Genomic DNA, 27208 nt, shown 5'->3' on the forward strand with positions numbered 1-27208 from the left:
AGGTGCATCTTTCACATCGAAATTTCCAGAACGGAAGCAAGCGAACCATTATTGTGCTGCACGAACTGACACAGCATCGTCTTAGTAAACTTCACAAATTTTATTATTGGCTTGCGTGGCATTCTTCTCTTTTTTATACAATAATTTCGAAATATAGTATAGCAAATTTCTTCATTATTTTCATTCATTTTTGAAAAGTTGCAAATCTTTTTCAACTTCCCCGATTTTTATTTTTTGTTAAATGAAGCTTAAAATCTCACCTTTCCAACACTATATGGTATGACACAATGTGATTGGTAGCACTGGAGATATACGACTGCAAGGACATCTATTGACAAAATACGAAAAGACTTTTTCTATTAATTAATATTTGATATACAAACAAGATACAATAGTTGCAAACTTTTTACGGAAATTATTGTTTAGCACTTATTTTCTTCTTATAAGGACCGAAAATTGCACTCCATTTGATTTTGATATCTGCAAAATATTTCTCGTGTCAGGTTTACTATATATTCCAAATTCTCCTTCCAGGTCAGGTTGATTTTTAAGTATTAATCTACTTGTATCTAGCTCAAACAGTGAAACGGGCCGAGAAAAGGTCATTAAAAAGTGATTAGAATAGAGTTGAATTTAAAATTTTTTTGTTTTGGCATAACATTTGTTTTTTGAGACGCTAAAAACAACCGTTATGGCAAAAAAAAACTACAGTATTCTATCCCACGTTTTCCCAGAGTAGAAAAATCATTAATTTTTAGATTTCAACTCTATTCTAATCACTTTTTAATGGCCTTTTCTCGGCACGTTTTACTGAACTTGAAACGTGTCTTAAAATTTTAGGACTATATAAGCCGCGCTTAATCAGTAACCGATTCATTACACTCTTCTCAGTATGGATTATCGTAGCTTCTTTGCAAAGTTTTTTATAGTCTTTTGTTTGGTGGCAAAGACCACGCAAAATGACGATGGCTCCGCGGAACACAAACCGAGTCTTCGCATATTAAACGGTCAAGTTGCTGCCCCAGGACAATTCCCATATCAGGTATCCGTGCGTCTTAATTGGGAGCATATTTGTGGTGGCGTATTGGTGTCTCCAAACTTTGTGCTTACCGCAGCACATTGTGTCTACAAGTACGACTTGAGCTTCATTCAACAGTATAGAAAGGATAATAAAAAAACATATATATTTCTTTCAGCATTAGTCAGACCTTCTTAAGTGTACAAGCTGGCACCCTGAGCCGCACTGCTGGCGGGCAGTCTCGTCCAGTTTGTCATGTTATTGTATATCCTCAGTATGATTTCGATAACGATATAGCTTTGCTGCAGCTGGAAACACCATTCGACTTGTCCTATTATATACAACCAATAAGAGTTGCTGATTGGGATGCACCGCCAGGAGAATCGGTTATCATTTCCGGTTGGGGTCGCATATCTGAAGGTAGTCCGCTATCTACTAAATTATTGTATAGCAGAGCACTGACAACTGAGAGTAATGATTACTGCGTTGGAGCTGATGGTTTAGCTAACCCCGCCATACTATGCCTTACTACTCCTCAGGGTAATGGTTTTTGTGGTGGCGACGATGGTGGTCCAGTTGTTTATAGAAACGTTCTAATTGGTATTGCCAGTTATAATGCAAATGCTTGTGGCACTATTTCGTACGGTGGTTTTACTAAAGCGTCTTACTATAAGTATTGGATACAAGGCGTTATTTATGGCTAAGCGCTGTATAGTATGTTTTATGCATTTCCAAAAAGCAAATATTAAATATATATTTTCAAAGCGCAAAAAGTTTATTTTTCTTATATTCAACGAGGTTTAATCTAATTAACTTAAGACTTATCTGGTGCTGAGCGTCGCTTATTCTAACGGTATTCAGTCTAATCTACATTTGACCCATCAGGAAAATGATTAAGAGAGATGTTCGAGAAAAATCTGATATATCTGACTATAAAGCCTTTTCTTTGAATAATCACCTTCTAATAGCACTATGCGATAAAAAGCTCTTATTCTTTTGAAAGAAAGATTATATGAGAAGGATTTTCAAAAATAACCCATGGCTTCCTTTGAAGTTACTACAATCCTATTTAGCAGACCCAAATAGATCAGCACTTGCTGACGTATCTCTCGAAAAATCTAGAAAGAATATTTAGTTATGCCAAAGCAATCAATCCATCTTTCCTTGGCATCACATATTTAATTTTTCTAAACTGCTCTATCTTTTACTATAAGTATAGAGTTCTTCGCAATTAATAAGAGATCATGAGACGGGTTTATAATTGCCTTCAAGATAAGGATAGCTTAGAAGGACTGAACCTCGCATCAAAGGCAATATACTTGACAGCGGCGAAAGCTAGTCTTTTTTAATATCCAAAACTCCTAGATTTATATCAAAAGATTCTCATAAATTGGCGAAAAGCTTTAAGCCTAATTCATTTAGTTAGCCGAAATTATGTCTAACAAGATTTTGTTTCAATGTGAACCCGGCTAAAGATGAGAAGTAGAGAGAAAATTGCGTAAATATTATAACCCCATCTCATTCAATTTTCGCAATTAACGTTCGGAAAGATTTATTGGACAGTGTCCAAACCGAACGCCTACATATGAGCTGACATGAAGCTTTGCTAAGAGAAAATAGTTCAAAAACCAGACATATCTCGCAGGCACATAATCATATTCAGCACTAAAATGCAAGAGAACAAGGGGTGTTTTTTCCACCCCGATAAAATGGACGCAACACCGCCTTCTCTAGTAAGCTTTTTGTCTTTGTAGTTACCGATGTAGTTACCGCTGATTTTAAGTAGATAATCAAAGAAATGGAATACCAAATTTGATGCTATCGATGAAGAATCAGACACTTCGACGGAGCGCTGAATTGCCTCTTCTCCTGGCACTTTGCCTAAGTCATATCAGCCTCATAGATATGTGCGCAAAGCAGGCTCCCTGATGCATTAGTTTAATTGACCAAGTTTCGGACTTTTCATATACACAGATTTCCTGACTCTATTAGAGTCCTTCGCAACAAAACACATGCCCTTAGACTACAAGTTTATAAAACAATATTGTCGTAGTTAGGGTTTCAGGGAACCAAAACACAGCACTTAATGAGATGTTATACCAATTTCCAAAAGCATTTCCACAGTTATAAGAGACAACCAAAGCTTTCCTAATTTTCTCTTCAATGCATGGCTTATACAACAACTTTCTCTATAGAATAAGCCTTAGGTACCACTCCTTGCTCGCAGCCTCACATTGATTTTAGAGAAACATAAGGAGTTTTATACCTCCAAGTAAATAAAACCACACATGTACTCCTAAGTCTCAACATACCGATCAGCATTATATACATTCCATATCTAACGCTACTAATTTTAGGTGCTACTGCCAACAATCATTAGGTGAACTAAACTGTAATACACTGTAGCAATATATTGTGGGAGTAAGAAATCATTAATTTCTAAACTTGCTTAACAATATTCTAATCACTTTTTAATGACCCTTTCCGGCTTTCACCAAACACGCCACGTGTCTTGAAATCTGGGCTCTATATAAGCCGTGCTTAATTATGAGCGATGCGTTTCACTTTCCTTAGTATGGACTATCGAAGCTTCTGTATAAAACTCTTCATAGCCTTTTGCTTAGTCGCAGAGGCCACACAAAACGAAGATGTCTCCGCGGAAATCAGACCGAGTCCCCGCATATTAAACGGCCTAACAGCTGCCACAGGACAATTCCCATATCAGGTATCCGTGCGTGTAAATAAGCAACATGTTTGTGGTGGCGCGTTGCTTACTCCAACATTTGTGCTTACGGCGGCACATTGTGTTGACAAGTATGACTTGAACTTTATTAAACAATATAGGAAGGATAACAAAAAACCACATATATTTTTTCCAGTGTTGATGAAAAATTCCTAGGTGTACAAGCCGGCACTGTGAGTCGCACCGATGGCGGGGTGTACCGCGCTGTTTCTAATGCTATCATACACCCTAGGTATGGTTTCGATAATGATATTGCTTTGCTGCAGTTGGCAACACCATTCGACTACTCCGATGTTATTAAAGGAATAGCAATTGCTAGTTCAGATGTACCGGCTGGAACATCAGTAATCATTTCCGGTTGGGGTCGCGTGTACGAAGGTGGTCCGCTATCTACTAAATTATTGTATAGCAGATCACTGACAACTCTGAAGAATGAAGACTGTACTACAGCTGACGGGGCGTCTAATCCTTCCGAATTATGCCTCCTCAGTCCTCAAGGAAAAGGTTTTTGTGATGGCGACGATGGTGGTCCAGTTGTTTATAGAAACATTCTAATAGGCATTGCCAGTTATAAGGCAAATGCTTGTGGCACGACTACGAAAGGTGGCTTTACTAAAGCGTCTTACTATAGAATTTGGATACAAGCAATAATAGCTGCTTATAGTTTAGATGATTGATATTTTGTCATTTACAAACCGCAAATATAAAATGAAATTTCAGAAGGAGCTTATTTTTTTTCCTTTTTAGCAGGGTTCATTTAATTTAATAACAAAAATAAACCAAATCTAGTTCCTCACTTAGCTTAATCTACTGGGACTCATTTCAACTGTGAAAGTGGACTGAGTGATTGTTTAGTAAGCATTTACTTGAAACATGAAGATTATTATATTAAATATAGTAGTCTTTATACAGTTTAATATCAAAAATTTCAAATCGACCTTCTAATATCAAATCCTACTAAATTGAAAAAAGCACATTATAAATCGTAGACGTGCGGGTACATACTTTTTTGCAATGTAGATATAAGCAGTTCGTGTGTTGAATTGAAAAATTTCACAAAACAAAGCGATGTGGGCCAAGTTTTGAGAATCTTTCGAGAACTTCTTCTGTAGTGGCTTCAATGTCATGATGCGTGTGCAGCAACGCCCGGCCATTCAATATAAGTATGTATCTTGAAGCATGTTCGTCCTTAGTCACGTTTTCATGCGGCGAAATGTCGAAAAATAGCGTTAGGAGCTCGCATTCGTGATAAGAAATGTGCACACGCGAAGAAAACTACGAATTATGAGATATAGGTCCACATTGCAGTTCTTCAACGTTTTCAATGCAGTATTTGTTTTGATTTTTGCTCTGCACCCAAAGGCACTGCCAGTGATCAAGTTCACCTTTGAGCCTCCTTATAATCTTGTTCTTTTCAGTCTGCGCCTGCTATTTCTAGTCTCTCTTAGTTTTCGGGCTTCACTGTTTGCATGATTTTGTAATCTTTTCGCATGTTTCGATGCTGTTTTGCGAATGATTTCCCGAACCATTTTTAAATGAAGATCACGATGCAGGTCCGAATTGCGTATGTACCGCGGGGCATTTACCATTTTTCGCAGAACTTTGTTTTGGAATCTTTGAACCGCTTCGATGTATAACGGTGCAGCGCGTCCCCATAGTTGAATTCCATATGTCCAAATAGGTTTCAAAGGTTGATTGTAGACTAGGAGTTTATTTGATGTTGTTAAGGGTGATTTCTTGCCGATCAACCAGTTTATTTTGTGGGATTTTCGTTTTAGTTCTGAAGCTTTTTTTTGTATATGCTCGTTCCAATTCAACTTTGCATCCAACGACATACCAAGATATTTCACCGAGGTGGAATACGGGATTACTTCTTTTTCAATATATTAGATACTGTGGAAAGTGAAGTCTTAATTTATGAAGTTATGAGGGCTGTGTTGAGTATCGTTGCTTTTCCACATGCTTCCTTATTTCTCTAGTTACTAGTTTTTGTCAGAACTTTAACGGTTGAGCGGTTGAATTTTGTTCCCCATTTCCCCACCCCCCTTCTGAATCCGCCACTGACCTTATACCGTACAGTCTTTCCATAAATTCTGTTACAAAATCTACAATGTGAAGAAAAAATTAAATGTGGTCGTCTTTGCAAAGTTCGAACTAATGCATTCTTAATAACAATTCGAGAACGCATTCGCAGAAATCTCCTTAGAAAACAAGACATTTTTATTACATAAACGAAATGGAAATGGACAGATCACTGTCAATACTTATTCTACATCGTCCACACATGAAAACCTACCGTCTTTTGACAACGTGCTTGAAGCAAATTGAGCTCAACTGTAAACGGCTCTGAAAATATCATTTATAACAAATGTTCAATATTTTTGTAAGAGAAACAGCAAGATTTCCGTAAAAACTTCCAAAGAGGCAGAAATTTTAATTACAAGAGCTCTAAAAAGTGTCCACGTTGTGTTTTTGGCGAGTCTCCTGTAAAGTCATTACACCTCGTGAGTTTTGTTAATATGCGGATAAAGCTAGAACCAAGTGTACCAGAATGCATGGTAAAACAATTCCAATTCCCTATTCGATGGTGATCATTGCATCTTCCAATAAGACTCTGCTACGACATATAAGTCAACAGCACCCAGCATTGGGTTGAAAGCAATATTCCTGGTTTCAAGATTCGAATCCTTTGGACTACAGTTTATAATCAGAATGTTGAATTCGAGCAACATCGTCTGTACCAATAGAAACTGACCTAAAATGCTTGCTGCTAAAAATACAAATAACGAGTATATATGTATATAAAATCCTAAACAGAAATTTTTGCGAAAACTTTTTCAAAATTGAAGTAACTCTAACCATTATCGTCAACTTTGTTGCTTGTTTTAGTCCTCCAGGTTTTATAAGTAGCAAAATAATAAAGTTGTCTCAAAGATAAAGAACCAAGATAGATCCAAATTCATGTGCAGTTGTGTATTGGTTCTCTTAAAATTCTTAATAATTAAAGGCACAGGGGAATTGCTTTTTTCTCTTATATACATTTAACACCACATCTAGTGTTGAATAACTTTCGTTGTCTTAGTTAAATTAAAAAAGTTACTATACTTTGTGCAACGGAGTTTGAAACCATTAACTGCTAGATTTGCAGTTCTAATCACTTTTTAATGACCCTTTCTCGGCACGTTTCACCGAATTCTAAACACGTTTTGTAATTGTTTCTCTATATAAGCCATGCTCAATCAATGAGCATTTCAATTTACTTAGCTCAGCATGGTTTATCGGAGTGTCTTTGTAAAGTTCTTTATAGCCTTTTGTTTGGTGGCAAAGGCCACGCAAAATGAAGATGTCTCTGCAGAACTCAGACCGAGTCCTCGTATAGTCAACGGTCAGAAAGCCGCCGTAGGACAATTCCCATATCAGGTATCCGTGCGTATCAATGATCAACATATTTGTGGAGGCGCATTGGTGGCTCAAAACTTTGTGCTAACCGCAGCACATTGTGTCTACAAGTAAGACTTGCATTTTAAAAGTCGAGTGAGCAAACATAAGCAAACACATAAATATTTTTTGCAGCATTGATGACGATGTCCTAGGCGTACAAGCCGGCACAGTGGGTCGCACCAACAGCGGCGACTTCCGCGCAGTTTCCACTGTTATCATACACCCCCAATATGGTTTCGATAATGATATTGCTTTGTTGGAGCTGAAAACACCATTCTTCTACTCCGATGTTATAAAACCAATAGGAATTGCTTCTTGGGATGTACCTGCAGGAGAATCGGTTGTTATTTCCGGTTGGGGTCGCATATACGAAGGTGGTCCACTCGCTGATCAATTGTTGTATACTAGATCATTGACAACTCTGAACAATGAAGAATGTGCTAAAGCTGACGGTACACTGAACCCCAGCATTCTGTGCCTTAATAGTCCGCAATCAAGAGGTTTTTGTGAGGGCGACGATGGTGGTCCTGCCGTTTATAAAAACATACTAATTGGCATTGCCAGTTATATTACAAAGGGTTGCGGCTCTATTGCAAAAGGAGGTTTTACTAATGTATCTTATTATAAAAATTGGATACAAGCAATAATTCATGGTTAGGTGCCGAAATAACTTCTAAATGTTTTACATACAGCAAATATTAAATGAAATTTCGAAAGCGATAAATGTTTATTTTTCTTCAGTAAGGTTTATTGATCTAAGCTTAAACTTAAGCTGGCGCTTAACTTAGCTTAGCGAAATAGGCCACAGTTTTAGCTTAAAAGTGAACTCTGTAGTTTTTTTATGTCCATTAAGCCCGCTCCTGTCCTACTCCATTTTTGAAATTAGCTTATTTACTAGCTCAAAATACTTTTACGAAATCTGTGTTGCCGAATTTTATGTTGGTGCGAAATAAACGATTTTATTTTTAGACGAATTTTCTCCTAAGGTTATTTACAAAAACCAAATATGTAACAAGCAATTTTTGTATAAACATTTTAGACTATGGTATTAGTGCTGAAACTCTCTCTTGTAAACTCAATATAACCCTTATTTTTTCTCTACTAAAAAGTTTATAAGAATCGACAGCAGACCAATCTAACATATTCCGATTAGTTACGAAAAAATCATAATATTTTGGACCAAATTTAGCGACAAACCAAATTCAGCGACACAAGTTCCATAGTCCTTTGAAATAGAAGATCTTATGAAAAAGTTTTCCACAAATAAATATTCTATACTAGTTTAGGTAAAGTTGTTTGTGTTGGATACATCGTTGTTGCCGAATGAACTCAAGTTCGCTCATTAAAGTTACTATCAGAAATTAATTTCTCCAAGCTCTTCTCTTTTATCTATAACTGTGTCTGCCTGGCGCAACAGTCCACGTACAATAAAGTGCAGAAGGATCTCTGTACGAGGTCTCTACAAAAAATATTGCGAATTTTAAGTTGTCGCGTGCTATGTGAATTCGATTTATATTCATATGTTATACTTCAATTTTTGCTTGTTCCAAAAAATGGTTTAAAGAATCTGTATAAAATTTGTAAGAAAGGCAATATTAAATGCGCGGACACATTCCGAATATTTACAGTGACATATGGGAGTTCCGATGAATATATAAACGAGAACGTTAAAAAACAGGGCGTCGTGCATCATGAGTTCTTTCCATAGGGTCGTCCAACCATTCAAGAATATTATCTGCAAGTTATGAGCAATTTGTGCGAATCAATTCGCCATAAATGCCCTGATTTGTGGAAGAGCAAAAAATGGTTTTGCACCATGGTAACGTTCCTCTCATGGTTCGTTGTGCGAGAATATTTGTACAAAAACAACGCATTAATGTTGCCACAGCCACCGTGTTCCCTAGACCTAGCCCCCTGTGATTTGTTTTTTGTTCCCAGAACTGAAGAGGCTGATAAATGGACGACGCTATGTTATGATTGAGGAGAAAAACTCCACAAAAAATTTATTTTTAAATGCATTGAGGATTGGAAAAAACGCAAAACGTGCAATGTTATGCCTTCTCTTGAACCAGGCGGTTATCATTGTATCAATCGTCTCGACATTACATCCGAATAAGTTCCCCAAAATTTTAACCTTATAGTATGTTGCTTTCTTGGAATAGATCCTTACGGTATCCTCCTTACGGTAAGGGCAGCGGACTTTATTACTCATTAACGCCTTAACTTATTCCTAAATGGTTAAACATAATTCTGATACTTATTTGGCAACACCGAACAACCTCTCGTACTTGAATCTCTCCTTATACCTCAAGGTGTGGGTGGAAATTAAAGAGTAACTTAAGCGCTTTTTGTCACTTGACATCTCCTATCGCAGTACATGAAAAAAATATATAAAACTTTAACACATTTTCAAAACAAAGTAGGCTCAAAGATAAAACAGTAAGGTAGATCTCAGTTCGGATGCAACAGAATACTGGGTTCTATCAGAATTCGTAGTAAATAGCTAAAGACGTAGGACATATCAACGGAACGGAACAAAAATAGGTGCCGACTCTCATCTCATCTCTTCATGCCGATCGGTTTGATATATATAGCTCTGCATATATTAGGTGAACAAAACTATTATACTCTGTCCAACATGTTGCGAGAGCATCAAAGCCATTAATTGCTAGATTTTCCAAGCAATATTCTAATCACTTTTTAATGACCTTTTCTAAGCACGTTACTTGACATGTGTCTGGAAATCGTGGTTCTATATAAAACGTGTCGAAGCATTGAACGATTCAGTTTACTTTTCTCAGTATGGATTACCAAAGCTTCTTTATAAAGCTCCTTGTCGCTTGTTGTTTGGTGGTTGAAGCCACGCAAAATGAGAATGTCTCCGCAGAACTCAGGCCGAGTCCTCGTATAGTCAACGGTCTAGTTGCTGCCTCAGGACAATTCCCATATCAGGTATCCGTGCGTGTCAATAACCAACATATTTGTGGTGGCGCGTTGATAACACAAAAATTTGTGGTCACTGCAGCACATTGTGTCTACAAGTAAGATTTAACAATATTTAAGCAAAAGCAGTTGCTATAATAAAGGGTGCATATTTTTTACAGCATTGATGACGATATCCTAAGTGTACAAGCCGGCACTGTGAGCCGCACCGATGGCGGCGAGCGCCGTGCAGTTTCCACTGTTATCATACACCCTCTGTATGGTTTTGATAATGATATTGCTTTGTTGGAACTGAAAACACCATACAACTACTCCGATGTCATAAAACCAGTTGCGATTACAACTTGGGCCGTGCCTGCAGGAGAATCGGTTATTATTTCCGGTTGGGGTCGCATATACGAAGGTGGCCTCCTCTCTAATAAATTATTGTATACTCGAGTGCTGACAACTCTAAAAGACGAAGAATGCGCTAAAGCTGACGGCACGCTGAACCCTAGCATACTGTGCCTGCTTAGTCCTCAAGGAAGAGGTTTTTGTGATGGCGACGATGGTGGACCGGCCGTTTATAAAAACGTTCTTATTGGTATTGCCAGTTATATTACAAAAGGTTGCGGCTCTATTTCAAAGGGAGGTTTTACTAAGTTGGCTTATTATAAAAACTGGATAGACGCAATAGTTACTGATCTGGTGCCGAATTGACTTTTATATGTTTAATACATGTACATACATACAGCAAATACAAAATAAGGAAGCTTATATCTTTCTCCTATGTCAATTTATGAAGTAAAAGGGCGCTTTGTCATATTTTTTATTATCTTTGCCTCCAGCCAATATTTGCTAATCTCCACTGAGCTTACTGCAATGTTATCTAATCAAATCTTCAAACTCGGAATAAATAAATTCCTCATTCAAACAAGATATTTTGTGTATATAAATTTTCATCCGGAAAAATTTTTGATTTTTTGTAGCTGTCGAAAATTTTGGATCCTTAAATAACCCATTCTGAATGATGATGTGTGTTTAGCCGTTTATTTACTTTCACAATATTAAATATACCTTACATAACACTCTATAATACATATCATATCTATGTGCATTTGGGCCTATCTTCACCTCGACACATTTACCCGCTGACTGGGTTAATTAATGTCGCGACCCCATCTCTGTAACAATACTCTTTTTTACTGATTTGTTGCGGTGGCAAAATGTTTGTTTGTAATTTTCTTTCTCATATTTGCTCTGCAAACGCGACTTACCTTTTCGTTCAGAAAAAACGAAAGTTCGCGACATTCCATGAGTCAAGCTAAAAGGTAATTCCCACAAGAAATTACCTATCCGGCTTGTGTTGGCATAATTTACGAGTGAAAATGTGTAAGTACATGCTCCTTACTAGTTAACTTTGAAAATGACACAACTCAAAAGCAAAAATAAACGACAAATGTGTTTTAGGTTTTGCTAGCGGGAAGCGGCGATCACAAGAAAGAAAAAAATACTAAAACTTTAAGCTTTCTGAGCCTTAGTTCAGCAACACTTCCAATATATACATATACCGATTTTCTTGCCGATCTTACGGTCTTATCCGGTTGCTATTGGTTTTGTTATAAAAAGTGATTTAGAAGTCCCTAGTTTCGGTACCTCATACCGAAAAGCTTATCCACGAAACCATAATTTCTATATAGGGATCAGAAGTATGCAAATAATATATTATGCACAGATATTTTTAGGTCCGAGTGTTGATAATATGAGTTTTTGGTACAAATAGGGTGAAATGTGGAAACAAGATACGAGTTTTTGAGTATCCAGTTTCCCTTAGCTTCGAAAAGAACTCACATTTCTTGTATGGTATAATTTATCTTAGTTTTGTGTGCTGCCCAGCAGAACTTGTAATACTTCATACTATATAATCAGCGAAATTTGTTTCGCTCGAACCTAGCATCGTGTGTTACCCGGTAATACTAACAGGGTGACTTGGCACTCACGTCACTGTTGACAGTCATAACTTTGAAGTTGTAGATAATTTTGTCTATCTTGGAACCAGCGTAAACACCACCAACAATGTCAGCCTAGAAATCCAACGCAGGATAACTCTTGCCAACAGGTGCTACTTCGGACTGAGTAGGCAATTGAGAAGCAAAGTCCTCTCTCGACAAACAAAAACCAAACTCTATAAGACACTCATAATTCCCGTCCTGCTATATGGTGCAGAGGCTTGGCCAATGTCAACAACTAATGAGTCGACGTTGCGAGTTTTCGAGAGAAAAGTTCTGCGAAAGATTTATGGTCCTTTGCGCGTTGGCCACGGCGAATATCAGCGAATTAAAAGACAGCGGCTACTCTGGCTAGGTCAAGTTGTCCGAATGGACGAAAACACTCCAGCTCTGAAAGTATTCGACGCTGTACCCGCCGGGGGAAGCAGAGGAAGAGGAAGACCTCCACTCCGTTGGAAGGACCAGGTGGAGAGGACCTCAGAAAGTATTCGACGTAACACGTACCCGTCGGGGGAAGCAGAGGAAGAGGAAGACCTCCACTCCGTTGGAAGGACCAGGTGGAGAAGGACCTGGCTACGCTTGGAATATCCAATTGGCGCCACGTACCGAAAAGAAGAAACGACTGGCGCGCTGTTGTTAACTCGGCTATAATCACGTAAGCGGTGTCTACGCCAATTCAGAAGAAGAAGAATAATCCACGCGTACAAAACTTTTCCATACAAGCACTTGATTCCGTTCGTTCAGTTTGTATGGCAGCTATATGTTATAGTGGCCCGATATTAGCTGTTTTAACAAATGAGCAGCTCTTTGGAGAAAAAGAGATTTGTGCGAAATTTCAGATAAATATCTCAAAAAACATGAGACTTGTTCGCATATATTCAGTTGAACAGACGAACCAGGCCAAACCGACTCGATTCGTCTCCTTGCGCGTTTATGCACTTTGATTTTGAGTCCATCAACGTATTTCTCTGGATGTGACAAACTTCATCAAAAATTTAGTACACCCTTCTTCTCTATAAATATTGAACCTTTCCTTCGCGAAAAGAAAAACAAAACCCATAAGAAGTATTTCAACAGATATCGCTTTTGAAACTCCCTGTGGGCTATTTTTTGTTGTCTGACCGACCTCAAAGAAAATTTATTTTGACTTGCGACGCTTTGTAGTTTAACGTGCGCTGTCCATGTATCTGTGTAGGTTCAAATATATGTAGTATGTGCGATGCCATTAAAAAGCTCTTTGCTTCACAAAAGTGCCGAGAAAGTGGCAGTAAAGGTGAGGCAAGAAAGAAAGCCCTAGGCATGACCAGTGGGGTAATGGAAAAAGTGCAAAAAATGCGCATAATGTGTTTATATGCGTGAATGTATGTGTCAATATGTATATAAGTGTGATTAATGGCGCTACGCTTGCAACTTAAGCCAGAGCGCGAGTATGTGCGCCACCGGCTTTGCACTTTGTCGCACGTTTTACCAACAAAACCAAGCCCACCAATGTATTTACAACGGTATTTTAGCGAAAGTGCGCTTGTATGTATGCGTGTGTGTGTGCCAAAAGCCGAAAATTAAAAGTAATTAACGTGTAATAAATTTTTCATGCAACAGCAGCAATGAGGGAAACGCGTCAAAATGCGGTCAAAAGTTGGCACAAAAATTTGCGGACTTTTTTCTTTTGCTGCATTTTCATTTCCTTTTTAAGTTCTTTTTATACAATGATGTTTCTGGAAAGTGTACGAGTTTCCACTTGCTTTGAGCGGCGAACTTTTCCTTTGGCTTTCAACTGCTGCGACAACTGACACTGGCGACCGCGTGGCAGCCAAATGCCGCACACACATGCATATATATGTACAAGCAAATGATCAACGCAGTCCTTCGCCGCAATTGGCAAAGTTGAAATAAAAATTGCTGATAATTTTAGCACAAAAACAATAAAAAGCACACTAATAGTCATAAAAATAGCAACAATGTGAGCTAAACGCTTTCGAACGGCATAGCAATTTCAGCTGGCATCCGCGAGCCGATTGCTGCAGGTCACTGCATCACTTTTGCCACATTTACCGTTTGTTCGACTTTTGCCATCACCATCAGCAGCAGCACCACCACCACCACCGCAAAAGCGCATAGTTTTTATGGGCGTTAAAATTTTCAAATTAAAAGTGGCATTGCGCACATTTTTATTGCCAGCTTTCGATGCAAACGCACACCCAAATACTTACTTGGTCATATATCTGACACAAACACATACACATATATATGCATAAATACACACACACATACATAGCTGTGCATAGTGAGAGCGCGCATAACTCTGCACACACTTTTGGCGCCAAACTGAACTTAGCCGCTCTAAGTCGAGCCGCGGCGAGTCAAAGCTGGCCGCACCTGCTGCAAATGAAAAGCAATTTTTGCACAAAAAAAAAGAAAAATAAAAACAAAGAAAAAATGGTACTGCACATTGCCACATTTTTCCGGTGCCACGTACCGTGCATTTTTATGTTGCCGCTGCATGCAGCCGTGTGTGTGTGTGCACGTGACGTGATGCCAAACGCTTGCTATATTTAGTGCTCGCGTACAGTCACACACACTCGATCTCATATCCTTATATATATAACCACATCTATATACGTGTTATATATTGATGTGTGTGAGTATCTTCGACTCAACCGCATTAACACGCCACATTTCAATGCGCTCAAATACGCTCGTTCACAGGAAGAGATATAGTATGCGTTTGTATTCGTACGTGCCAGCTAGATATGCACACAGGCGTAATTCCTCGACGGAGTGCCGTGTAACACGTGTAGGTGCCTAAAAATAGGTTACAAGTTGGGTGTAAGCGAATTAAATACTAAAAACTTTTGTTATTTTAGCTGAGGATAACTTTGTGATTGAAATCAATATTCGTTGGAAGAAATACTCAATAGATGTCTTATAAAAAAAAGTCAACTGAAGTCTTGTAGAAAAATATATCAATTTACCATTTTCGAAAACAACAGACTCTTCCAATTGATTTTATAGGTTTTTTGTACATTGTCTAGCTTCTCAATAAGCGAATCAGCCTTTGAACGGTGGGACTCGATTATTATTTATATTATTTTATCGATATTTTCGACAATTGGTCTTCCAGGGCGTGGAGCAGTCTCAGAATTACAAAACTATTGCAAGCTTTGGCTCGCGCGTCCTCCGAGAACGACTTCCAACAACTTGAGTTTCATCAATAGATAAATAACCGAGGCTTGCACCGCGACCTTAGGTATATTGTTCCCTTGTTTAATCAGTGGTCTTCTAATCTTTCACCATTTATGAATCTTGACAAAGCTGCAAAAAGAGAGTTTTTATTAGCTTTAGTAACTATCGGAACTAAATAGAGGCATAGATAGATATAGATAGTTATAATGAGGTATTGCATAGTGACCTAGGGTATATTGCATACTAAACAGTTCCTGGAGCCTGCGGAGCGCTACTGAGATGATGTGATCCCTGTCAACGTAGATAAAACCTAGGGCTTTAAGTCTGCTTCTGCAGATTGCTGAGCAATCAAAAATCAAGTGTACTGGGGTTTCCAGTTTTATGTCGCAGAACCGGCAGTTAGCGCAAGAGACTATGCCCATGTTGGACAAGTGCTGCCTGAGCCTGCAGTGCCCTGTGTAGAGCGCGACAAGGAAGCGGATTTTGTCACAACGGAGATTGATTATTTCCTTAAACTTTGAGGGTTGTACTCTCCGAGAAGCTGCTTGGCAAGGCGCATTCCTGCTGCCTGCTGCCAGTACTGTTCCCTCTCTACTCTTTCCTCCATGCGGAGCAGCTCCTTAAGAGTGTGGGACTCCACTTCGATCCGTCCCTTGGAAGAAGGGCCAGTGGTCTTATTTCCCCTAGGGCCTTCATCTGCTGAGACGACATTATCTTCTCTTTGCCGAAACTCTCTGCTGACATTAGCAGCATAGTATATTTCGCTACCTATTTAATCGCTAGATGCAGCGGTGTGAGCTCCATCATGACTTCAAGTGTTGCTGGCGAGCCTTTGCAGCTTCGATAGTTTAAGGCCTGCCGAAGACCGTGTTGCCTTGATAGCCCAAACAACTGCTCCATAAGTGACAATAGGCCTTACAATCATGTTAAACAGCCATCTTATGATACCTGGCTGGCATACCCAGGATCTGCCGGACAGACGTCTTGGTGGCTTTGGACAGCGTTAGATACACATGCCTACTCCGCCATAAGGTTGAGTCTAATGTGAGGCCAAGAAATTTGAGCTCTATGAACATCTCCAACTCCATGCCCCCAATTGTTATCGATCTCAAGCCCGGAAGAGATCTTCGCTTAGTGAAAGGGATCACGATAGTTTTTGGTTGATACTTAGCCCAACCGTGTTACACCATCCCTTTGCTAGTCTTCAGCCCCTTTGAAAACATTACTATGAAAAATTTGCTCTGAAACCTTAAAAATACCTCATTTTTTAAACGAAATAAACAAATATCTACGTTCGAATACTCTGGAGATCCCTTTTATAAGTACCAAGAAGTTCAAATGTGCGCCGTTTTATGATAACGACCAGAAAGTATCGTATGCTTAATTTATGTGTGACGTCAACTACCGCGATGCTACACTTTTCCACGCTGCAACTTCACGCGAAAACAAGTTGCAACAACTGCAATTACAAGCAAACACAGCACTTTGCAATTTTAATGGCGAAGCTGCACAGTTTGTCACGTTTGCAGTAACAGCAACGCGCCATCACCTCTGCGCTTCCGCCGCTTCCACCAACTGCAGTGACAACCGGAAGTGGAAAAGTGCATAATTTTTATGCTGAATTTTTTATCATTACTGCAGCCACATTGGCAGCCAGTCAAGCAGGCAGGCCGACAAACAGGCAGGCAAGCAGTCAGCCAGCAACAAACAGCAGCCGATGATGCCACCAATAGAGGCAACGTCGCAACGGAAGTTGCAGTAGCCACAAACGGCTTGGTAGCCAAGGCAGCCTGACACGAGCTCACATACGAGAAATGTTTTTATTGCATGTTGTTGTTGTTACAATATAAGTGCTCGTTGCTGCATGCCACACACTTTTTGACTGCCACTGATGCATTACTAAAGTTTGTCAGCAGCAACGTTGGTGGCCGGCCAGCAGCCAGCGCCTTGGCAAGACAATGCGGCGCCAGATATGAGTTGAAAAACATAAATTTCACTGTTTTTCCTGTCAGCCTGGTGGTGCAGTGTGCGTGCGTATGCATGTATATATGTATGTGTGACGGTGCATTTTGTTGGCTTTTCATTATTTATAGGCAAAATAAGAGTCGCGTTGGTTTGCCAAAAATTTTTCGCATACAATTGTGTGCGTGTGTGTGTATGTTCGCTTGTGCCATCACCGCTCTCTTACCACACACGCCGTGCCGGTGCTGTCCATGCGCTCACCGATTTCGCCGTGTTGTATAAGCCCAGCTTTCACTGCATGCCATGCGTTGCACGCAGCAACAAAGCGCCTAAAAGCGAATGCAAAAAAAAACAAAAAACAAAAAAAAAAGAAATAAATATAAATAAAGAACGTGAAATGGAAAATGGAAATAAAACACTCGTACACTTTTTAATATTAATTAAAATGGCATGTGCATGGTGCGTCCTTCGCCAGCGCCGCACTCCACCTGCGCCAGCCTGCAACGGCTTCGCGTCTCCGTCTCGTTGCTTGCGGTCCAGCGCATTCAACGCCATCATTCATTCCACTCGCTGCACTCAACAATATTTTCTCGTGAACTGACCTCCAATGGCCATCATTCAATGCAGCGCCATATCCTGTTTGCCTTACATATCTTATCCCTTTTACACACACCTATATGATGACACTCTTCTTATTTCAAATAAATATTTTTGTTTTTACTTTTTATATTTCTCGCGCCTGCATTTCACATGTCCTTCTGCGTTTTTTCCGACCAGCAGTCGTAATAACTTTACATATTCAACGAAATTATAGGCAGGCCTAACTGAATTATTTGCTTCATTATTAATGTTTGTATGTACTTCTGTGTATCTATGCCGAATGATCTTGTATTGAAAGTTGCTTGACCGAGTTCTTCCTAAAATACCTGAAAATTAAATTAATTTGTATATTTTTATATTATATTGGGTAATCAAAAAAGTCTTTTCGTACTTCAACATATTTCTTTTTATTTATACTTATAAATAAACAAATACATATGTACCATTTTGGTCGACCACTTTTTGTCATTTTTTCGCTGGAGACATTATTCCATCAGTGTAAAACTTTCATCAGTGTAAATCGAAATTTCGAAATTTCCAGAACGGAAGCGAGCGAACCATTGTGCTACACGAACAGATACAGCATCTTCTACGTAAACTTCACAAATTTCATTGGTGGCTTGCGTGGCATTCTTGCCCTTTTTTATACAAAAATTTCAAAATACAAATTTCATGTAAAGCGAATTTTTTCATTATTTTCTCTCATTTTTGAACAGCTGTAGCTTTTTTCAACTTTTTTTTGTTTAAATGAAGCTTTAGATCTCACCTTTCCAACACTTGGTATTGTATGACACAATGTGATTGCTGACACTGGAAATATACGACTGCAACGACATCTATTGACAAAATATAAGGGTACAACAATATACAATATACTGGTACAAAGTCTTGTTTGTATAAAGCATAGGAATAAAAAAGAGCATAAGAATAGCCACAGCAACACCTTTTTTTGTGCGGTGTCAGAGATCCTCTAAAGTATATAAATAAACGATCAGCGGGACGAGTAAAATCAATAAAACCCTCAGTTTTTGAGATACTTGAGATACAAATCTCGAATTTTTCACCCGTCTTTTTCTCACCAATTAGCTTCTCAATTGTCAAAATTGAACTGTCAATATCGAATCAGTATAGCTACAGCTGCATTACAAACTGAACTATCAAAATCAAGTGCTTTTCAGAAATAATATATATAAGAACTATAATACTCAGCTTGAGTTCAAACCACAAATTTCACCAGTTATTGAGTTTGATGGGTGCTCAACTGGTAGTAGTAAACGCTGCAAGGTCTGACCAGAGACTTAAAACTGGTACCACGTGCAGCAGTTAGCTCTTGGACCAAGGTGAAAAGGATGTTCTTTCCACCTGACCAATTCTAAGCAAATAATACTAGCAAAAAGCTTCTATTATTTGGGGCGCTGATCAACGGAGCATTCTTCTAATACATATATAAAGTCCGCTACATGCTTTGAGTTGAGTTAGAGCCATACTAAGTACACACCATCGAATATGTAGAGCTTATGAAACTCTTATTAGTAATAAAGTATTGAATTTTACCGCTATTCGATTAGGGGACAACTTTTAATGAAAAGTTGATTGGTTTAACATGCTTCAGATGTCTTCAGTTTAAATGCCAGGTCACTTTTGCTTATGTAAAAGTTGTAACAATTTTGTTCTCATTTTCATAGATCACTAGCTTAGCTCTAAAATTTTGGCTTTTAACACTACTTAAAGAAAAAAATCACATATCAAGATTATCAGCTTGTAACTCAAGTTTATAACTCAAAGCAGGGTTTTGAAAACGTGAGCATAAACGAAATAAGTGGAATTCAAAAATTAAGGAAATTTTGTGTTTTTAGAAATAAATTTTCATTATTCTGGAAATTGGATTTCAAATCCTACCTGTCTTTCGAGCACGAATCCTAGTAATGCAAAGAGAAAGCCAACAACGTGTAAACTACCTTTAAATTAATTTCCTCAAAAATTATGATTTTTTAATCTCAAATTTTTTCATGTATTATATGTACATAGGACATACTCGTAAGGTAGATAACACATCTTAAATAGCGGTAAATGAAATATTATTTGACGTCAAACTTCTTACTGTACCAGCTAACTTTGACCGCACTTCAAAAAATATCTCTGATCAGTTCAAAAGTGGGTTCTTCGTAGCTATTTTGTGTAGGACTATTTTCTGCATTTATTTCACATCAAACTCCTGTGGTGATTTTAATTTTGGTGATTTTTTTATATTGGGTATTTTGTATTTGAGAATTGAATAGTTGGGAGTTTCGAAATTCTGCCGTTTTGCTCAACTAATGCTGGTTGTAAAAACTAAAAGAATGAAGTTAGAATTACCTGATTCGAATAACATTATTTTTTGTACAATTTTAAATTTCATCTGTTTCTTTTACTTTACCGTATCTAATTCAAGTACCAATAGAAATACAGTACCTTCAAGTATATCCTCTCGATACCTAAAAAGAAAAAAATTGAGCGAATATATAAGCCAATCTCCGAAATATATTATTGAAATTCAGAGATCACCTTTTCCCATGAATAACATGCTCTTGTATCAAAAATGAGTAAAATCGAGTAAATACTTTTCTTATCTCTCATACACCTAATATAAAGATTTTCGAACTACCAGTTGGCCAATGAATATATAATTTATAGATTATTTACCTGAAATTTTCAGATCGTCGATTTCTAATGGCAATGTTTACTAGTGCCCAAAAATTGCTAAAATCGAGTGAATACATTCCTAAGCTCCCACACAGCTAATATAAGGATTTTGCAACTGTACGGTTGCACACGAACTTAGGCCTTCCTTACTTGTTTGGTTATATTTTCATCAAAAACAACTATTTTTCTTAAATGTACATAAAAAAAATATTTCGCGGTTTTTTATTGAGTTGCTGTCATACAAATGAAGCAAATAAAAGCATCGCCACGGCGTATGAGTAACTTATTTATATTGGAAGGTAAGCGCCTTGCATTTTAAAATATGATATATGAATTTTTGGATTATATTTTCAAATTTCGTTAATTATTTTTTATGAGCTTTTCGGTATCCTCGAAAAGAGCCGTTATTCCACTGTCCTCTTTCTGTTTTTAAAAATGCATAATTCAAACAAATTTACACACAAACGCGCGTAAAATTTGTTTCCATTTATAATATTTATTTTTATTTGTGCATGAAATTGGTAAAAGTGCTGCGCTTGATTAAAAATAAATAAAATGTGCAACAACAACGACAATAATGAAAACAACAATGCCAACAACCAAAATGCACTGCAGCGGAACAAATTCTTGGCACCCACAACACGTTCGCTACTGTACCGTTAAAAAGTGTTGGCAGCGGGGCGCGTCAAGCCGTGCGGTTGCTCAGCGTGCGGTCGCATGCAGTTGTTGTTGTTCGCCGTTTTATTGTGGATGTTTATGAAAATGTTAGTGTCATGTTTTACATTTATGTAATGCAACGTGTACGCGTATTTTTTTTGCGCTCACTGTAGCTGCACTTGTTTGCCAACTGGAAAATTTATGAGCTTTGGCACTCAATTTGGTGGGTGGATAGCTGGCTGATACGTTAGCTAGCTAGTTCGCTCGCCACCGTGCGGGTTCGTCAGTTGGTTGTTTTTGGCCCTGAACGGCGGCACTACCTAAATTACCTTGTTTATAAATATGTATACTTCATCACCATTTTGCATATTACAGCAATGAAATATTATACTGTGGCGATGAGCAAAGATTTTTTTTAAGTTTTTGGTGTTTTTGTAGTTGCGCCGGTAATTTTGATATTTGTTGCAATTTTCAGCCAATTGCCGCTCATTCCATTTGGTTAGTTTTGAGTACTTAGTTTAAGTATAGTGCTTTTTAATAATAATAAAGGATATGTTATATACTATATATAGTATTCTGAAAAGTTGAAAGGGCTAAAATTCATTCACCTCGTTCAATTCACTAATTTTTTTTTATTCTGCGGAGATATAATTAGATAAATTTACTTAAAATAACATATTTTTCTTATGGCTTGACTTTATTAATTTATTTTGAAATCTCCATCGGTTTCGTCGAAATATGCCTATTGAGAAACCAAAAGAATTAATTTCAAATAAATTTTAGAATTAAGAGGGAAACTGCGATAAGACTATCACAGAAAAAATATTCTGTGGAGATTTACTTTTAATATTTTTGCAATAAAGTTGTCATCTATAGCGTAAAACATTCATTCAATTGAAAATATGTACATACATCCAAACATCCAAAAAGCGATTCTGAGGCTAAACAATTGTTGGAAAAATGTTTTCTCTCTCATTCAGTTGGTTCCCTTCACTTTCATTTACATATATTTATGTATGTATGTAGACCAAGAAAAGTTCCTCATGATGCCAATCTTTTCCTTGTATCTCCATTCAACCCTTATCTTCTTCACTTATAGAGTTTGGTTTTTGTTCGTCGAGAGAGGACTTTACTTCTCAATTGCTTACTCAGTCCGAAGTAGCACTTGTTGGCAACAGATAATCTGCGTTGGACTCCGAGGCTGACGTTGTTGTTGGTGTTTATGCTGGTTCCAAGATGGGCGAAGTTATCTACGACTTCAAAGACCGGAGATATTTCGTCTTGCCCTCGTTCACCACTAGACCAATTTGCTTCGCTGCCCTATCTATTCTGGAGAAAGCAGATCCAACCCTTATATAAATATAAAATATAGTAATAAATATATATGTAAATATCTGGAAGCCATTTTAGTGGTGTTCAGCACAAACTCTTTGCGAATTACATTTCCAATTGTTTTGTATCTCGAAACTGCATTTCCCTGTTGAAAAATAGTCCTTTATTTTGTTCTGTGAAGGTTAGACAGTCATCACCAGCAGTCTGCTAAAATATGGAGAAAATTCAATTGTAGACTTAGAAAGAAGGATGTGCTTAAAACAAGTGAGAAGATTTACCGAATTTGGTTACTCACTCCTTTTCAAAATGTATCAGTTAACCCAGACTCAAACCTCTTAGAACAATACTCGCCTATTACGTGTGGCTACTTACGCGAATGTAGTAGACGATGGCCAACACTGCACCTAAACTTTGAGCGCTGTTTCCAATTTTCAATTTAGTGTCCACACGCAATACTAAAAGCTGATATCGTAGCTAGGGCATTAGACGGACAATTATTCACCAGTTGCCTTCCATAATAGAGGTATCAAACACATTCACAAACAAAGTGTTTTCAAGATTTTTAACTTGTTTTGAATCACCCTTTTATGGTGTAGGTGGGCAACGCAACCAAGTCTTTAGGAGGCCCATTGTGAAACCTTCAGAACTAAAACCTATTTTCAAAACACCTTATATCCTCTCAAAACCACCCTGTATTCTTAATGAAGTTCATCAGTACTAAAAATGTTATTTGTGCAACCTCCGCGATATCGTCAAGAAACTCTCGGCCAATAGTTGCGATTTTTTCCCTATGCAAAGCCTTACATTCGCATTGAAGATGTTCTATAGACTCTACTTCTTTCATCTCCTGACAGCTTCTACAATAGTCATTTCATGGTACTCCTAATCTGCCTGCCAATTAGAAAGTGAGCTATAAACGCACATACTAGACTTAACAGTCGGTATGTGTGGTCCCTATTCCATTCATGACACATTTTTCTGTATATTGAGCAAGTTAGGGATTCTCTCCACCGAGGCTCAGCCTATCTATATAACGTTTGTCGGTTAAATATCTATATGTATGTAGCTAGAAGCATACTATATATTTTCTCTTTTCATCCAAGTCCAACTGCAGGGTTGTGCCTGCTCGGGCTAGTTCATCTGCTTCAAAATAGTAAGGAATGTCAATGAGTCCTGGAACCCATTGAAGGTTTATCGTGATACAGGACCTTAGACCCATCAAGAGATCATGAGATTCTTTCACCACCTTTGATGCAACCATAAAAACTTTAGGGATTTCAAAACCGCTTAACTATCTGTATAAATGAATATATTTCCTGTTGTTATCTTATTTTTGTCTTTTTTGGCTTTCTTTATAAGCTATGATCTCCGCTTAAAAAATACTGCAGTACTTTGGTAGTCGGAAGGCGATCCTGGTGTTTAATTTTGCTGAGAAGACACCACTTCCTACTCGATTTAATGATGTTATAATCATATTGTTCGACAAATTTCACCGCATTGACCAAAAATAGATTGTAAAGTTGTTGAAAACTCAGACCAAAAATGTGTCTAATTGAATTCTCAGTTTCTTAATACTGGTTAGTCTTTCATAAACTCAAAACCTTAAAGACGAGTTTATGAGACAGCTTAATAAAACAGCCAAGTCAATAACGTAATTTAGATTTAGTTGCAAAAACTAAAATTATTCATTCGCCGACTAGAGTCTGCGAGTCTGCATAGTTTACACAGAACTAATGCAATCAGATTTCTGCAAACTCTGCCAAGCACTTGAAAAAGTTTTGCGACTCAGCTTCTTCCCCTAGTAACTGCGCTTCAAAACACTTCCACATACAGCATACATACAAACGCACACACATATACATACATACACTTCGGTATAGAAATAAATAGGGGAAGTCGTTATTTCAACCAAATTATGCAAAACATTCGCAACGCCGCCGCTGACCTTCAAGTCTGCATGGCTATGTCTGTGTGTGTATGCGGCACTTCTGCTACTATTTGTATAACGGCGCGCAGGCAGCCAACTTTAAAAAGTAGCATCCGTAGCAACAACAACTTTCTACAAAAGCCAACACGAGTCGCCAGTGGTCGGAGCTCACCGACCGTCGTCCGTCGTCGTTGTTGCTTAGTATACGCTTAGAATACTAACAAGCCAATTAATGAATTAAGCAAATACATGTGTGTCTTTGTCTTTGTGTAGAATTGCCCACACACACACACATACTCTTCTATATATTTGTGAGTGTTTATATATTTGTTGCAAAAAGTGAAAGTTTAAATAGCCACCGGGCTGTGTTTTCCCCATTTGCGATGTTCGGTCAAAACCTTGAAGCGAAATTCTCTATTAATTAAACACATTTTTCACCAAAGGCATTAATTAAGGTGTGTTGTGGCACGCTTACAACTAGCTAACGGGTTGGTTCATATTTATGACAATTCCAGTTGGGAGATCATTTTTGGACGGAGAAGTGTATATTTGGTTTATGATATGGTCACTAATTATTTCAAACTAGTATCAATAGCGGCTATTTAGGACGGATCTTGATAATATATTTTTCAGGGTTGCCAGATAAATTTGTTACTCTTATTAAAGAAAAATTTAACGTTACAGCTGCAAAGGGTTTGAAAAATTTTTATATTTATTGTCATTGGTCACTTTTTATAACAGCTATATGCTATAGGGATTCGATCCGACTAATTTTGCCGGGATTGTAGCATTGCCTTATACAATAATCAAGATAGGTATAGGGACATGTATATGTAAATGATCAGGACTATAATTCAAATCCGGGTGACTGTGCGTCTGTCTGTCCGTCCGTCCGTGCAAACTATAACTTGTGTAAAAATTGTGATATTTTGGTAGAACTTGGTATGATCGTTCCTTTGTATAAAAAAATACTACTTTGTAGATGAGCGTAATCGCACCACTGCCACACCTTTTTTGGTTGTTAGCTGAAAACCTATAAAATGCCATAACTAAATTAAGATATAAAAATGTACACAGAGGAGAACAGTAGTGAGAGGCACCTGTGGGCAAACAATTTTGAGAAAGTGGGCATGACCGCGCCCTCTAATAAGTTTCATGCACATATCTCTTAAACCACTAAAGCTACAACAACCAAATTTACCTGACAAAATATTTTAAAAACTCCTACCGATAATGTGAAAATAGAAGAAATCGGATGATAAGTGGGTTTTATAGGAGCAGGTGTGAAAATTGGACAATGACGTCGTTCCGCCCACTTTTTGGTGAAATCACAGATCGCGAAACCTGACCTACGAATTTCGACTAAATTTAGTACGTGGCATTCTCCTCATATTACAGTGTGAAGATTGGCGAAATCGGACCACGCCTACTTCTCACATAGCACGATTTTAAATTCCCTTTGATTCTCTCACTTTCAAGTATACAAATCAAGAACCAATTAATACAATAGTATAATGCCTTTACACTATGACACCTTATAACCAAAAATTGTATAAATCCATACAAAACTGTTCTAGCCCCAAGGTAACGAATATGTGGACCCCAGTATCCATAGTTCACTTTTGATCGAAAATATCGGTCAATGTTTGAGATATACAATTGAAATTCGGACAGCATCTTTTCCTGACAACATTAATTCTGTGTATCAAAAATGGCTTGAATCGGGTCAACACTTCCCTGAGCACCTATATACCCAATATAAAGATTTACCGGGTGACTTTATACTGCATACATCGCACAATATGAGAGTTATGTTATGAGAAATTACAGAACGTGTTTTACTCATAATAGTGTATTTGTGTGCCTTAAATAGATGAAATTGAGCGAAAACTTGATCTAGCCCCCATATAACTAATATCAGGATTTTCAAACATCCGGCTGACTTTACTCCATGTGAATGGTTTTTTTAGTACATATGTGGCATGTTAATAGTATTTGATATTGGGAAAAATAAGTAAAATTTGGTCGATACTACCCCAACTCCTATATGTATACTTCATATAATGATTTACGTTTTTCCAACAAACCTTTTGCCGAGTAAGTCTGTCAGTGTATGAGTTATATATAAAATTGGACCTAATATAACTCAAATCGTAACAAATGAGTAAATCTCAGTATTTAATCACTGAAAGCTAATCGTATTTAATATACCGCTATTTTAGTTGCATACTTCGGCCCTTTATTCCTTCAACAGCCATATTTATGTACGATTTAGCGCAGCAAAGGGCAAAGGTGGTAAAAGCGTGTTCGAATCCCCAGCCACTTTAATTATGTTCAAGTTGAGTAGCCATAGATATAAACCCTGTGGTTTGACCTGGTGAGTAGAAAGCATAACGAATACATACACAAAGTGAGCAAACCCCAGCAGCATTGCCATTAATTAATTGGAATGACAGTAGTGCCTCGGTCATAATTTAATAAACAAAAAGATAAATAAAAACTGAGGCGTAAACTAATTTGTAAAAGTAAAAAATAAATACAAAAAAATATCAGAAAATAAGAGTTGCAATAAAAAAAATATGTTAATGCTGCAATTTATAATTTTACATAAAAAATTTATAGATTTTTAATTCTGGATTTAATATAGTTTAAAAAATAGTCAGTTGGAACAGAAAAAATAGTAAATAATAATATTGTAAACTATTGCCTACATTTTGGCGCAAGTATTGAAC

The 27208-nt window shown here is 37.7% G+C and overlaps 5 protein-coding genes across 15 annotated transcripts in view; all 5 read left to right on the forward strand.

Moving 5' to 3' along the window:
- Positions 1-27208, forward strand: part of LOC126759233 (potassium voltage-gated channel protein Shaker) — a 462565-nt gene that overhangs the window by 272705 nt on the left and 162652 nt on the right. The window lies entirely within an intron of this gene.
- On the forward strand, positions 883-1791 carry LOC126759239 (serine protease SP24D-like). Its single transcript, XM_050473960.1, has 2 exons — positions 883-1131; positions 1197-1791. The coding sequence occupies exons 1-2, from the start codon at positions 893-895 to the stop codon at positions 1720-1722; spliced, it is 765 nt and encodes a 254-aa protein (XP_050329917.1). The 5' UTR covers positions 883-892; the 3' UTR covers positions 1723-1791.
- LOC126759237 (serine protease SP24D-like) lies at positions 3583-4486 on the forward strand. Its single transcript, XM_050473958.1, has 2 exons — positions 3583-3832; positions 3898-4486. Exons 1-2 carry the CDS (start codon positions 3594-3596, stop codon positions 4436-4438), a joined length of 780 nt encoding a protein of 259 aa, XP_050329915.1. The 5' UTR covers positions 3583-3593; the 3' UTR covers positions 4439-4486.
- On the forward strand, positions 7008-7926 carry LOC126759240 (serine protease SP24D-like). Its single transcript, XM_050473961.1, has 2 exons — positions 7008-7270; positions 7335-7926. The coding sequence occupies exons 1-2, from the start codon at positions 7032-7034 to the stop codon at positions 7858-7860; spliced, it is 765 nt and encodes a 254-aa protein (XP_050329918.1). The 5' UTR covers positions 7008-7031; the 3' UTR covers positions 7861-7926.
- On the forward strand, positions 9969-11063 carry LOC126759238 (serine protease SP24D-like). The gene is made up of 2 exons (XM_050473959.1): positions 9969-10243; positions 10307-11063. Exons 1-2 carry the CDS (start codon positions 10005-10007, stop codon positions 10842-10844), a joined length of 777 nt encoding a protein of 258 aa, XP_050329916.1. The 5' UTR covers positions 9969-10004; the 3' UTR covers positions 10845-11063.

The sequence above is a fragment of the Bactrocera neohumeralis genome, chromosome 5 (assembly GCF_024586455.1).
Source record: "Bactrocera neohumeralis isolate Rockhampton chromosome 5, APGP_CSIRO_Bneo_wtdbg2-racon-allhic-juicebox.fasta_v2, whole genome shotgun sequence".
Lineage (NCBI taxonomy): Eukaryota > Metazoa > Arthropoda > Insecta > Diptera > Tephritidae > Bactrocera > Bactrocera neohumeralis.